The sequence below is a fragment of the Girardinichthys multiradiatus genome, chromosome 11 (genome assembly GCF_021462225.1).
Source record: "Girardinichthys multiradiatus isolate DD_20200921_A chromosome 11, DD_fGirMul_XY1, whole genome shotgun sequence".
Taxonomy (NCBI): Eukaryota; Metazoa; Chordata; class Actinopteri; order Cyprinodontiformes; family Goodeidae; genus Girardinichthys; species Girardinichthys multiradiatus.
In genome coordinates, this window is record NC_061804.1 from 27326310 (window position 1) to 27339711 (window position 13402).

General features: G+C 40.1%; 1 protein-coding gene across 3 annotated transcripts in view; it reads left to right on the forward strand.

The window, feature by feature from the left end:
• LOC124876292 (flotillin-2a) overlaps positions 1-13402 on the forward strand; it is a 37013-nt gene that overhangs the window by 16489 nt on the left and 7122 nt on the right. For 2 of the 3 annotated variants that reach the window (XR_007040265.1, XM_047378940.1), the window contains exons 3-8: positions 2385-2475; positions 7260-7383; positions 11038-11156; positions 11267-11380; positions 11463-11582; positions 11661-11875. Coding sequence is in view for 2 of the 3 variants with exons in the window: in XM_047378940.1 (XP_047234896.1) it covers positions 2385-2475; positions 7260-7383; positions 11038-11156; positions 11267-11380; positions 11463-11582; positions 11661-11875 (783 nt within the window). In the remaining variant the exon portion in view is untranslated. Of the gene's footprint in view, positions 1-1909; positions 2001-2384; positions 2476-7259; positions 7384-11037; positions 11157-11266; positions 11381-11462; positions 11583-11660; positions 11876-13402 lie in introns of all 3 variants that reach the window. The other variant, XM_047378941.1, reaches the window with a different exon arrangement.

Sequence of the window (13402 nt, forward strand, 5' to 3'; positions counted from 1 at the left end):
ATATATCATTACCATATTTTCTGCACTATAAGGCGCACCGGATTATAAGGCGCACCTTCAATGAATGGCCTATTTTAGAACGTTTTTCATATATAGGGCACACCGGATTATAAGGCGCATAGAATAGAAGCTACTGCAGTCAAACGTTTGACTGAGGTTGCGTTATGCATCCACTAGATGGAGCTGTGCTAAAGAGAATGTCAACAAAACAGTCAGATAAGTCAGTCAGTCAAACTTTATTAATACACTACAAACCAGCGTTCTGATAACTCCATTCACTCTCATGGTAAGGTCTCCTCTACATAGAAATCTATTGAATAGAGCCAACCACACGTTAGGAATGCATTGGAGTCTATGAAGATGAAGTTGAAATCAAACGTTAGTTAAAACGTGAAAGGGAACTTTTCCCTGATTCAGTAAACACGTAAAATAAACAGTTTGATGCACTAAATTAAACGTTAGTACTGTTAACCTTTCCTGTTTCTGTCCCCTGACCGTAGTCTGATGACACAGGGGAGACGCTTTCTCCAGGGCCGAAGTTACTAGTTTCCTCAGGGTTAACTCCCTCACTCATACGTTGCTGAGTTGAGCATGAAGAAACAGCATCAAAACACTGAGTTGTTGACGAGATTCGAGGTTCTTTTTAATGACTTTGCAGCACGTAAAAACACAGGGCTTACAGACTCATACACTGCTGCTCCGGTCGCCGTCTCTACCCACCCCACACACACAATAATACCGACGTCACTCCTTCACTCTTGATTCTCAGGTACGGCAGCACACAGCGCCACCTCTGTCCGGAGGAGTAATGTCAACATCTTCCATACACACACACAAAACATACACCCCACACACTGAGCTTCTCATCACATATAGTTCAGGCAATTCCTGCAACAGTACATTCAAACCTTATACACACACAAGTGGTGTTGGACTAGGAGTAAGCACAGTACAGGTGTTTACTGCTATTACTTCGGCGACGCCCCTGACTACGGTAGCCGTAATGCTGCAAGCGGTGCGGCTTTGTAGTTTACCAGTCGTACTGAAACATTTTGACAGAGCGCCGTCTACAACCAGTATGGATCAACCAATTAACCAATTGATCCATATATAAGGAGCTCCGGATTACAAGGCGCACTGTCATTTTTTGAAAAAATTAAAGGTTTTTAAGTGCGCCTTATAGTGCGGAAAATACGGAATATGCTGCTCTCCGTCTGTGTTTGCTAGGAAACTTAAAGATAGACCTCAGCAATGCGAATGTTTTAGATATAAACAGTCCCAGAGGTCCTTTTCTGTCTACACATTTTCATATATTTTTAACATGTCCAGTTTAGATGAAGATATGAGGGAGAATGCTTCTGGGGCATCCCAGATTAATAATATGTGCTAAAAGCCATTTTTATACAAGATATCATTCTAAAACTGTGGTAGCGAGCCTGACTTCCTGTTTAGATGCAGTAATTATCTTAAAGTTCAGGCCTTTGACTTATTTATCCAGCTGTTCTGGAAACCACTGGAGATGGAGCTATAAGGAGTCTCTAATTTCCAGCTGCTGTCAAGTTTTCCGCTTTGATGCTTTATCCGAATAAAAGTCCATTTTTACAATTAAAAAAATAAAGCATAAGCCCGTCAAAAACAAATCAGCCAATATTGAAGCTGGATGGAAGTATTCACATGGGGGAGCATAAATCCTGAAAATGCTAACTTGGATTTTTAATTTGTGAGTGTTACGTAATCTTTGTGTTAAACAGCTATTAGAATAAAATCCGGTGAAAAGTGCTGCTGTGTGTTTTGCCCCCTCTCCCTTTCCTCTTCTTCTTAACGTTGGTTACTGACGCTCCTAACAGCTGTTGTCCAACTTACTGTTTTGCCTCTGCTATTCCCGCTGCCTTCCTGTCTGCCTGCAAAGAATGTCTCTGGAGGTTATGACCATCCTCTGTCGCTGTGAGAATATCGAAACCTCGGAAGGTGTTCCCCTGGATGTGACAGGGGTGGCTCAGGTAATGCACTTGAAAAGGTCCAAAAAGAAAAGCAGCTTCTGGTGCTTGGGGGCCAAAGACAGGCGAAGGAAAATGGTGTCACTAACAAACTAACCAACAAAACTGTCCTTGTTTGGCAATAAATGTTGTTTCTAAAATGGGGATCTGATGAGTTCAATAAAAAAGAAAGTTGTGTGGCAGTTCCACATAAGTAATCCTGAATTACGTCAGAATTCAAAGGAGTCTGAATTCTGCATAAAGTGTCTTGTTCCTCTGCTGCTGGTGATCTGGTGTCCTTGGGTGAATGGTTTCACTTTGTCTTTTTTGTGTTCTGTTCCCTCCCTTCATTTCCTCTCCCTGCATACATGACAATTTTTATTTGATATTTTTCCACATTCTTCACAGGATAACGCTTGAGATTATGACCCTGCAGCCCAAGTGTGAGGATGTAGAGACAGCGGAGGGTGTAGCTATTACTGTCACTGGGGTGGCTCAGGTAAATCACCACACTTCTGGGAATGCCAGTTCAGACTCCACTAACTCCCTACCCATACCTTCCTTTCTCTGGCAAAAAAGGCCAAAGCAGAAGGGGTATTTTCTAATCAGAGCACAAGATGCACTCTCAGACTTTGGGCCAAATTGTTTGCATGATTTTACCCTCATATCAAAACACATCACATCGAGCTGAAATCCCCCGATTTGCTGCAGACAGTGTTGTGATTCATGTTTGTTTCAGGGCTGTCATCTTTTATTCAAAGGTGAAATGTGTGATCAAATTAAAACGGATATAAACACTAATGATCCACAGTGTAAAATCCAAAACTGCAGGAGCAGTTTCGTATCTGTTAATATTTTTGTTATCTGCCATTTGGTGGTGATGCATGTTGTATTAGTAAGCTGCCACTAAAGAATTGAGACATGCTGTGGTTTTTTTTTACCCCAACTTGGATACTAAAGAAAAGTGTTTTTCTCAGAGTTTGTAGAGGGTATGGCCATGGGCTAATTTTCCATTACATGGTACTGTATCAAATATTTTTGCTTGAAATACAGTGTACACTTTGTGTACTGAAACAAAACCACTGCGATATTTATGTGAGGGTATTTGCATTTAGAATAATTACACCACTATACTTTCCAAATTAAGGCTTTTTAATTTCACCGTTCATCTGCCGTTTGAATTTATCTGATTTATGTGGTGGCACATGCCATGTGATTGTGAGCTGTCAGTTGGGCATCGCTATCATATGTGTCCTACCAAGCTGACAAAATTAGTCATTAAAAGTCCAAATTTATACATATTGAGAATTAGAAACAATTTTTACCTACATGTTGTTAATAATGGTCAGGCTTAAAATGAAAATAAAGACGCACGAATTGTTCTACATTTCACTCTTTCTTGGTCTTAGCAACAACTACACTACGGCTGTGGAACACCACAGTTAGACGGTGCGATTACCGCAAAACATTAAAGAGCTTAACACAAACAGGATTTTGTTTGAAAAGGTCTGATGTTATTTGATCACATGAACTCGGGAGGGGCTCGGCCTCATGGAGGCAGCAGAAGTTTGAATTGCACTTTGTCAAAGCTGTGACCAAAACAGTTTAGTTTTTGTTTGCTTTTAAAATAATCAGTTATCTGTCTGCTGCTCAAAACCAACTGTGGGGTTTTAAAAGCACTTTTTTTGCAGTTTGTATTTTAGCTGACAGAACCTTCTAGAAATCCAATTTTACTTTCTAGGCATGCCCCGGTCAGAATTGTTTGGTCAACAATATTGGTCAGATTAATTTAAAAGTCATTTTAGAGCACAGAGATCCAGTCCAATACCTCATTAAATGCAATGTTTTTAAAGCTCACTAGGTGTAAGTGCAGCAGAATAACTAGATTTTATCAGCATAGATGAGGATATGATTCCTAATTTACTCCCCAGTGGTGTTCTGGGTGGTGCAGTCTCTGTTCTTCTTGACAGGAGGACATCCTTTTCTTTCTAAATGTTTATTGGACTTGATACATACAGCTGCAGTCATTAGTAAACTCATGCCGTGCTCCTGCTGCTGATGTTTTCATGTAAAAGCGGTTAGCTGAAGTGCTAGGCTAATGCTAGCATCTTTACTCTGTTGTTTTGATATGTTGAGGATGCAATCATTGTTTGATAATTCAGCTTGAAAAATGTCAAATTGATTCCAGTTAATCACGCCTGGAGAAAGTTTACAGTTTAAGTTCTCTATTATAAATTGAGCACTTTGCTTTGCACATCATCAAATTAAATGAGCGGTCTTTTAGCTGCTTTCTGCACAGCTTTCTTTTCTAAAGCAACAGCGGTCTGGACACAGCGTGTACAGCATGTCACATTACACATACGGAAGCTGCAGCAGCCAGTACAGTCTCTATTACACACTAAACATCAAGGGTGAAAAATGTTACATTGTTAGGAAAAACACCAAATGTTTAGGTTAATAAGATTATGTCCATGCCATATAATTTAGTCCAAGCAGTGCTAAAATAACCCATTGTTTTTAAAAACTGGCTGCATAAATTTATAGGAGTACAGAGACTGAGCTTTAGTCAGGAACTCCGATAGCAATTATTGTTAAAACAATGTCTTGGTTGTAACCTTCAGGACAGAAGTTATACTTTCACTTTCTTTTATACATAAAAATGGATAACTACGATAACTTTAATAAGTGTTATTTAAAGTATTTTGTGTTGTTTTGTTACAAAGTCATTCAGTTTGGGAACTGCTCCCTACTTCTTTGCAGTGCTTATTTTTATGCACATGCAAAGTGAAGGTTTGTAAAATGTTAACATCCAGGGAAGTGTGTGTGTCTCATCACAAAAGCTTTGAACACACTGAGAGAGTAAACAACTCATCCTGCCAACAACAAGAGGACACTGCGAGAAACAGGGCAGGAAATCGTTGTCATGTTGATCTATGAATTGTTGAACCATACCATGTAGTGGAAAATTACCGTCAACTTTATTTGCCTATTCAGAAAGCAATAGAGACCCCAAAATATATTGGATTAAATTTGATTTGGGTTAAGTTTTCATATTTGAGTTTATGGTCACTCACACATTGTTTAAAACGGTGTCAACCCTGACTTTACTGCCAAAGTTTAAAAAAATGTTTTTTTCAACAAAGAAGATATTAAAGACAAAATCCACCATAACGTTTTCTCTTTGCAACTTGGCAATTCATTTAGAACATTAGAAATGTTGTCCTTGAAGTAGGCTTTATTCCTGCATGAGGTCTGTTGTGTGCAGGTATTTGAGAAACAGATTAAATCTCTACTTTGTTCAAGAAGCAAACCTATCATTTACTTGCTTTGTGGAAATATACCATTATTACTGAGGCCTAAACATATGCTCTAACCCACTGTCCTGAGATTCTGGTGGATTTTCTCTTTAAAAACTGTTAAACGATATTTGCAGCATCTTTCTCCAAATTATATCTCTCTCTGTTTAATTTTTGTCTTCCTGTCTGCATGCCAGTCAATTTTCAGCTCTCTATTTTAGCCACAGAAGTGTTATTGTTCCTCTTTTTGTTTCCCTAGTTGTAAGTGACAAGGATCCCACTGTCTACAGCTAAATAACCCCTCTCACTCTCACAGTTAAACCCAGAGGCTCATCTTGGCCACTGTTTGAGTGGCCCAGCCTAATTCATGGTCTTTGTGGCCTTGTCCATTGTAACAAATTGTATGTTCCTCCACAGGTTTAGACTTGAAGAGAAGTACTCAGTAGAACATATTCAAAGGAAAGTAGACCAGCAAATAACGCTCATAATGAGAGTGGGCTTTTCCTTTTAACTAAATGTAAATTCCAGAGGATTAGTTTCATTCTACCATTACATTTAGTGATGGCTCCATCAACAGCTGGCAGTAAAAACACGATGGGACCTTTTTTTACCTATGACCTAAAACAGTTTTCTTAATTTTGAAGTTGATCTTAAGTTGGATAGTAAGGATCTGATATGTCAGTGTCAGTTTGTAAAGAGACATACGTTGGAAGATTAAAGGTGATGTCACATAATAGGTTGGAGGGTTTCCCTGTAAGACCCTGATTTTATCACCCTGTGTAAGCCTGAGTCATTGCACAGCTCCCCCTGCTGTCTGTTTGAATTGGCATGAATGTGTTGATGTGGTTGGCTTGTGGCCTCGATTTCCAGCCAGCGTTCCTTTGGAATGAAGACTATCTTTCCTGACTTTGTGTTTCCCTCGTTTTTGGAATGAAGTGCATGTTGTAAAGCAAAACCATGTGCAGACCTCTCGCCTAAGGACCCAGCTCACTGTCTTTTATATTCTTTCAGCTCCTGTGGACTACATTTTTAGGCGAAACCTTAGTGCTGTTTGATTACCTGTTAATGCCCACAGTTTGTGAATCTCAGGTTAATTTTATTCCTGAAATTTAATCGTTTATATTGTTTGCAGCTTTGTGTCCAATTTGTGCTCAAACGTGAAACTAAATATGCCCTATTTAGGTTACCTTTTAAGTACATGTGCTTGTTTCTTTCAATTAAATAAGTAGATTTAAGGTAAAATAAAGCTTTATACATGCTACTTTTATTCCCAGTTGAAGGTATTTTAAAATTATTAACTAAACATAGTTGGGACGTTAGAAAATCAAATTATTTTAATGATGGTGCTGAATGCGCTTTGAAATGTCACTATAAGTAATATGCTGTAATGGCTCATATATGAGATTTTACGAGAGGGTTAACCACCTTGTTAGTTATGCAGATTGTTTCTAAAGTGCTCATAATGTAAAGATGAATTATATTTTAATTAAGAAACTCTCAGGAATAATGACTGACATGTATTTTGGGTTTATATGAAACAAATAAACGTCAACTTGAAGGATTTATATGAAATATTTTTATCCGAAAACATATTCTTTGCAAAATTCCATTAGTTTTGAACTCTTCATTTCAATATGTAGTATTGACATTTTGTAGCCCTCTAGCTCCAGTATCCATTGTAAAGCTGCAGCTTTTAAAATGTGTTTAATGTCTTTTTAAAAGTTCACCATTTATGCATGCATGTCACTGAAGAACTGTAAACTTAGCTAGACCTCTTTGGATAATGTCACCAGTTTTATCACTTCTTCTGTAATAAGTTCAGTCAACTGTTTTTAATACCACAGTGATGATGTCAAACCGAATGTGGAAGGACTGTACGTGTTTGCCTGCAGATAGCAGAAAAGCTAACATGTTTTCATGCGTGCCACTCCTGGATATGTTTGTTCATGTGAGTTCAGCTGACAATCTGTGTCCATGCTGGCACTAGGTGAAGGTGATGACTGAAAATGAACTGCTGGGTTACGCCTGTGAACAGTTCCTGGGAAAGTCCGTGATGGAGATCAAGAGCGTCATCCTGCAAACCCTCGAGGGTCATCTGCGTGCCATTCTTGGTGGGTAGTTTCTTAAATTGCAAGGTGGTTGTTTTGTGTTGCTGATACGTCTTTACTCTTTGAACTGTTTCACTTTTAGTGTCCTGATACAACCACAAACAGGGTATTTTATCAGCATTAGCTTTAGCTTAGTTGACCAAGATTTTGTGCACAAACAAGGGATTTGACTTCATTTCCACATGCTTACAACATAGAGTTGGGAGTTATTATTGGGCTTTTATGTGATAAACCAACACAAAGTACTGTTTATTTTAGAAATACAAGCAAAATGATACATGGTCTTCAAAATGTTTTTTACAAATAAAAATCTGTCAAGTGTGATGTGCATTTGTATTCATCACCCCTAAGTCAATACTCTGTAGAGTCACTTTTTGCTGCAATAACAGCTGCGGGACCTTTGGGTTATGTATTTATCATTTTAGAAAATCCAGAGACAAAAATGATTTGATTGGTTACTCTGTACTGTGACAGCTCCACTAATACCTGGATATGCTTTGATCCAATGTAGCTCTGGCTGGATGTTTAGGGTTGTTGTCCTGCAGGAAAGTCAACATCCTTCCCAGTCTCAAGTCATTTGCAGCCTCAAACAAGTTCTTCTTCCAGTATTGTCCTGTATTTAGCTCCAACCATCTTCCCATGAACTTACCTGTCTCTGCTGATCAGAAATATCCCCACATCATAATGTACCACCACTTTGTTTAATACTGCTGGATATTATATACCTGAAGCTTGTTAAACTTCTCCACAAATTCTTCGGTCTACATGATGCTGTTTGTTCACTAGTTTATCCAACACCTGAGGCCTTCATGCAACAGCTATAACAGCAAAGGAGGCTGAATACAAAGACGCACCACACCTTTTCAGTTTTTTTTTGTAACTCTGAAGACCACGTATCATTTTATTCCTTCCTTTTGCAAGAATGTGCTACTTTGTGTTGGTCTGTAATATAAGATCCCAGTAAAATCCATTTAAATTAATGGTTGTAATATGACAAATTGTGAAAAGGTTTAAGATGTTTGAATAGTTCTGTAAAGCATTGTAGACTGCGGGCTACTCCTGTTCACTTAGAAACATGTAAAAGAAGCATTACCTACAATCATTGACATTATTTTCGTGTATGTGCTTATTATCTTTAATACCTCTGCAATTCAGTAAAAAAACAGGTCTGGAGTTATACAGTAGTTATCTGTGATAAATACCTGTAGTAGAAGGAGGTTTCACTAAAGCTAACTAGAAGATAAAAGGAGAAATCCTCTTGCAGGAGTGAGGCTGACAGCTTGTCTGATTGAGGCCCCTGAATAAAGCGGATTTTAGCCGCTTATGACACTTTTTTTAAAATTCAGTCAAGTTTAATTCAATCTAGAGTTTAACTTTTGTCCCTCAGGCCTAGGAGGAGTTTGCTGAGGTCATGGAGAAGGACTATCGGTTGGCCTCGAAGTGATTTTGGCAAACCCTCCGGCGCCTCTGGAGAGGGAAGCAGCCAACACTGTTTACAGTGGAGGTGGGGAGCAGCTGACCTCGACGGTGAACATTATCGGGTTATTGCAGGAGTGCTTCGACGATCTCCATCCTGCCATCACGCCTTCCCTGGTGGAAGCAGAGACTGAGGACTTGGAGTCGGACTCATTCATCACCCAGGCTGAGGTCACTGAGGTGTTTAAAAAGCTATGTGGTGGCAAGGCTACGGGGGCGGATGAGATCCGCCCTGAGTACCTCAGGTCTCTGGATGTTGTGCAGCTGTCGTGGCTGACACGCCTCTTCAACATCATGTGGCGGTTGGGGACAGTGCCTCTCGACTAGCAGACCGGGGGGTGTAGGGTATGTTTCAACTACAGGGGGATCACACTCCTCATCATCCCTGGGAAGGCCAATGCGAAAGTGTTGGTGAGGAGAGTCCAGCCGATAGTCGAACCTCAGTTTCAGGAGGAGCAGGTTGGTTTTTGTCCCAGCAGTGGAACACTGGACCAGCTCAACACCCTCTACAGGGAACTCAAGGGTTCATGGGAGTTTGCCCAACCGTCCACATGTGTTTTGTGAATCTGGAGAAGGCATTCGAACATGTCTGTCGTGGTGAGTATGGAGTCCGGGGCCCTTTGTTAGGGGCCTTACGGTCTTTGTACAAGTGGAGCGGGAGTTTGGCTCACATTGCCGGCACCAAGTCCTGCTCTCCAGTGCATGTTGGACTCCAGCCGCCCTACCTTTTGTCACTGGTCCTGTTCATAACATTCATGGACAGGATTTCTAGGCGCAGCCAAGGGGCTGGAGGGGGTCTGATTTGAGGACCAGTGGATTTGTCTCTCCTTTCTGCAGGTTATTTGATCCTGCTGACTCCCTCTTTCCAAGAGGTTGTGCTGAAGAGAGAGCTGAGCCGAAAAACATAGCTCTCGATATACCGGTTGGTCTACGTTCCTACGAACTTTGGTGTCATGACCAAAAGAACGAGATACCGGATACAAGTGGCTGAAATTAACTTCCTCCGCAAGTTGGCCGGTCACTCTTTTAGAGATAGGGTAAGGAGGTCGGAGTAGAGCCGCTGCTCCTCCACGTCGAGAGGAGTCAGCAGAGATGGCTCGGGCATCTGTTCCGGATGACCCTTCCAAGCCTTCCTCGGGAGGTGTTCCAGGCACGTCCCATTGGGAGGAGGCCAAAGGGAACGCTGGGAGGGACTATGTCTCAGGCATTCCCCAGAGGAGTAGGAGGAGGTGTCTGGGGTTAGCCTGTGCATGTATACTGAGACTACTGCCCTGGCGGCTCGGGCGTGGATAAGACGAAGATGAGTACTTTTATCACAATATTTTGTGGTATTTATGGCAACAGAGTGAAGTAATTGTGGAGAAAAATATTTAAATTCCTCAAGTTTTAGATTAGAATTCTAAGCCTGGACGCAGTTAAAGTCTCACAAAATCTAATACGGCTATAAAAACAAAACCAAGCCGTTATTTAAAAGGGTATTCCATTATGGGCTGCAAGGTGGCGCAGTTGTTAGCTGTTTTATATTCTGGGTTTCGATCCCAGCTAGAATCTTTATGCACAGAGTTTGCATGTTCCCCAGATTTGTGCATGAGCTCTCTCCAGAGCTCTGGAGACTGGCTTCTCCCGATGGTTATAAAATGTGGATGTTAGAATATCTGTTCTCTCTAAATTCCCCTTAGGTATAAGTGTTTGTGAACAAGGCTATCCGTTCTGTGTGACTCTGTTTTTGCCCGATGATGGACTGACAACCTGTCCAGGCTGTACACTCAGGTGCTGGGTATAGGCACTCTCTGTACCCTGGAAGGATAAGTGGGTATTGGAAATAGATGAATGGGAGTCCCAGAAATAGGAAAAAATATGTTCATAAAGAGCACATTTTTGTAATGACATGTAACTCAACATTTTATGTGATTGTTTTATGGTTTTATATTGTTAATGATGAAAGCAGCGTCCAAGTTAGGATAGCTTAACTAAATGTGTTATTCAGTTTATTGTTAACTTGAAATGATATATATTTTTTTCCTCCTGTAGGTATCAATGCATGCAGTCCATAGTGTTGATATTCATAAGGTGTTTACTGTGGCAGCACAAATAGTTGGAGGAAGTTGCTGTGAGCGAGTTCATAGTTCTATCCAACCCCAGTAGATGGTTACATTTTCTAACTACTGCTTTTATCTTCAGGTACCCTCACTGTTGAACAGATCTACCAGGACAGAGACAGATTTGCCTCTCTAGTGCGAGAAGTGGCTGCTCCTGACGTTGGTCGTATGGGCATCGAGATCCTTAGCTTCACCATCAAAGTGTGTAACAGGTTTATTGAATCCTGTTTGTTTTTGATGGGCTTTAATGTTGTTTGTAATTGCTACTTGTAGAATGTTTTTACCTCCATGTTTATTTTCCCTGCTGATAGGATGTTTATGATAAAGTGGAATACCTGAGCTCACTGGGGAAAACTCAGACAGCTGCCGTACAGAGAGATGCAGACATCGGTGTGGCAGAGGCAGAGAGAGATGCAGGCATCAGGGTAAGAAAAACATTAGGAGAAAAAAATCATTTTCTGTCTGCTGATCAGCTTAATTTAACAGTTTCAATTATTCTTTCTCTAGGAAGCTGAGTGTAAGAAAGAAATGATGGATGTTAAGTTTGTCGCGGACACAAAAATGGCCGACTCCAAACGAGAGCTGGAAATGCAGAAAGCTTCCTTCAACCAGGAAGTGAACACAAAGGTATCCAGTTTAACACCTTTGGCTGTGTAAAATAAAAAAAGGATAACTGAATATTATATATATTAAAATTCCTTCTAGAAAGCAGAGGCTCAGCTGGCGTATGAGCTGCAGGCGGCTAAAGAGCAGCAGAAGATCCGCCTGGAGGAGATTGAAATTGAGGTGGTCCAGAGGAAGAAGCAGATCACAATTGAAGAGAAAGAGATTGATCGAACCGAAAAGGAGCTCATCGCTACTGTGAGGAGACCTGCGGAGGCTGAGGCCTACAAGATGCAACAGCTGGCTGAGGGACAGAAGTACGTTTTGTTTATTTTTTGTTCGATTTTTCTGGATCTAATTAAAATGGTTCCTGCACAGTCTTGTAAATAATGGAACTCAATTTGATCATTTTTGTTGATAAATATGGTTACATAAACTAGGTAGAGAAAAACACTATTTCTTATTCCATCATATAACGGATAAAAATCGAGACTTTTTATATTGATTTATATTTAGATGATAACCTTTTTATATTAGATTTCCACACCACAATCGAGTTTTTCAGCAACCCATTAGTCAAATCGTTTCTAAACATGCCCTTATGTTTACAGTTGTTTTAGCCGCTAGATACTTTTAGTTTCAGAGGTTTAAACTGGATCCAAGGTTCTTTAACTGGGTTCAATTGAGATGGCGAACAGAACTTTGATTTTCTAACAAGAAAATAACCTGTGGAGTAGCCTTTACAACACAGATGACACAGACAGTAAAACTCAACTGTTTTGTACTCAGTAATCCATTATGAATAACTGTGGGACGAATCTTGAAAAGGTTTTTGTGTGGTTTTGTACCTGCAAACCTTTTGAAGATGCGTCTCTTGCGTCCACAAAGCTGATCTACAGACAAGCTGCTAATTTGATTGTGTGTGTTAAATCCTTGGGACAGCAGGTGCGTAGTTTGTCTTCATGGATATGCAAAACGTATGATAATGACGCGCAAATTTATGGGAGGGGGATATGGAAATGTAATCCTTTACCACCCGCAATGCAATTTATCAAACCTGAAATGGATTGCGGGTTCTGTTTTTGTGTCTAGGTTTAGCACGTTTTTAAGTGCAGCTCAAAAATGTCAGCTGTCACTGTGGCCAGAAGGAGGCATAGATGACGGACCGAGCGAGAATCTTCTGTACATGTCTCAGGAGATTTGTATTGTCAAAAATAAATAATAAAAACAGAAGAAAATAGCAGATTCTATAAGCTCTGGTTTGGAGGCACTCACAAACAAAAGCCATGACATATCTCCTATAATAAAACAACACTTTTGTTCTTGCATCTGGATTATTTAATCGCCGTCAGTGAGATCATCTGCTGCTGAAGCACAAACCTGATCATGGCAAAGTACACATAACTGATCATCTGCCAGAGAAGCGCGCAGCATGTTAACTGTAATTACACTTTATACAGTGCTTCTCTCCCTGCTTTAACGCAGCTTGTCAAGGGGCAAAGTGCAATCAGCTGCATCCTCCTGGCTGCAGGAAGCAACAGAAACTGAGAGAAGGATCCATCACTGACATGTAGACATTGCTGCATGTAACAAACTGAACCTATGCCAGGAGGAGGGTTTATACAGTAAAAAAATTATTTCGTGTCACCAAAAAACAATTGAAACTATGAAACACATTAAATATCATTAAAATATTGACAAAACAAATTTAGAAAACTATTTTATTTTTATGTACTTAAATGTTCAATTTACATTCTTTGCAGGACAGTCATATGACATTATGTTTTAAAATTAACATACAGATTGCCAACTCTGACCACAAATTATATTTATTTTGCTAAAAT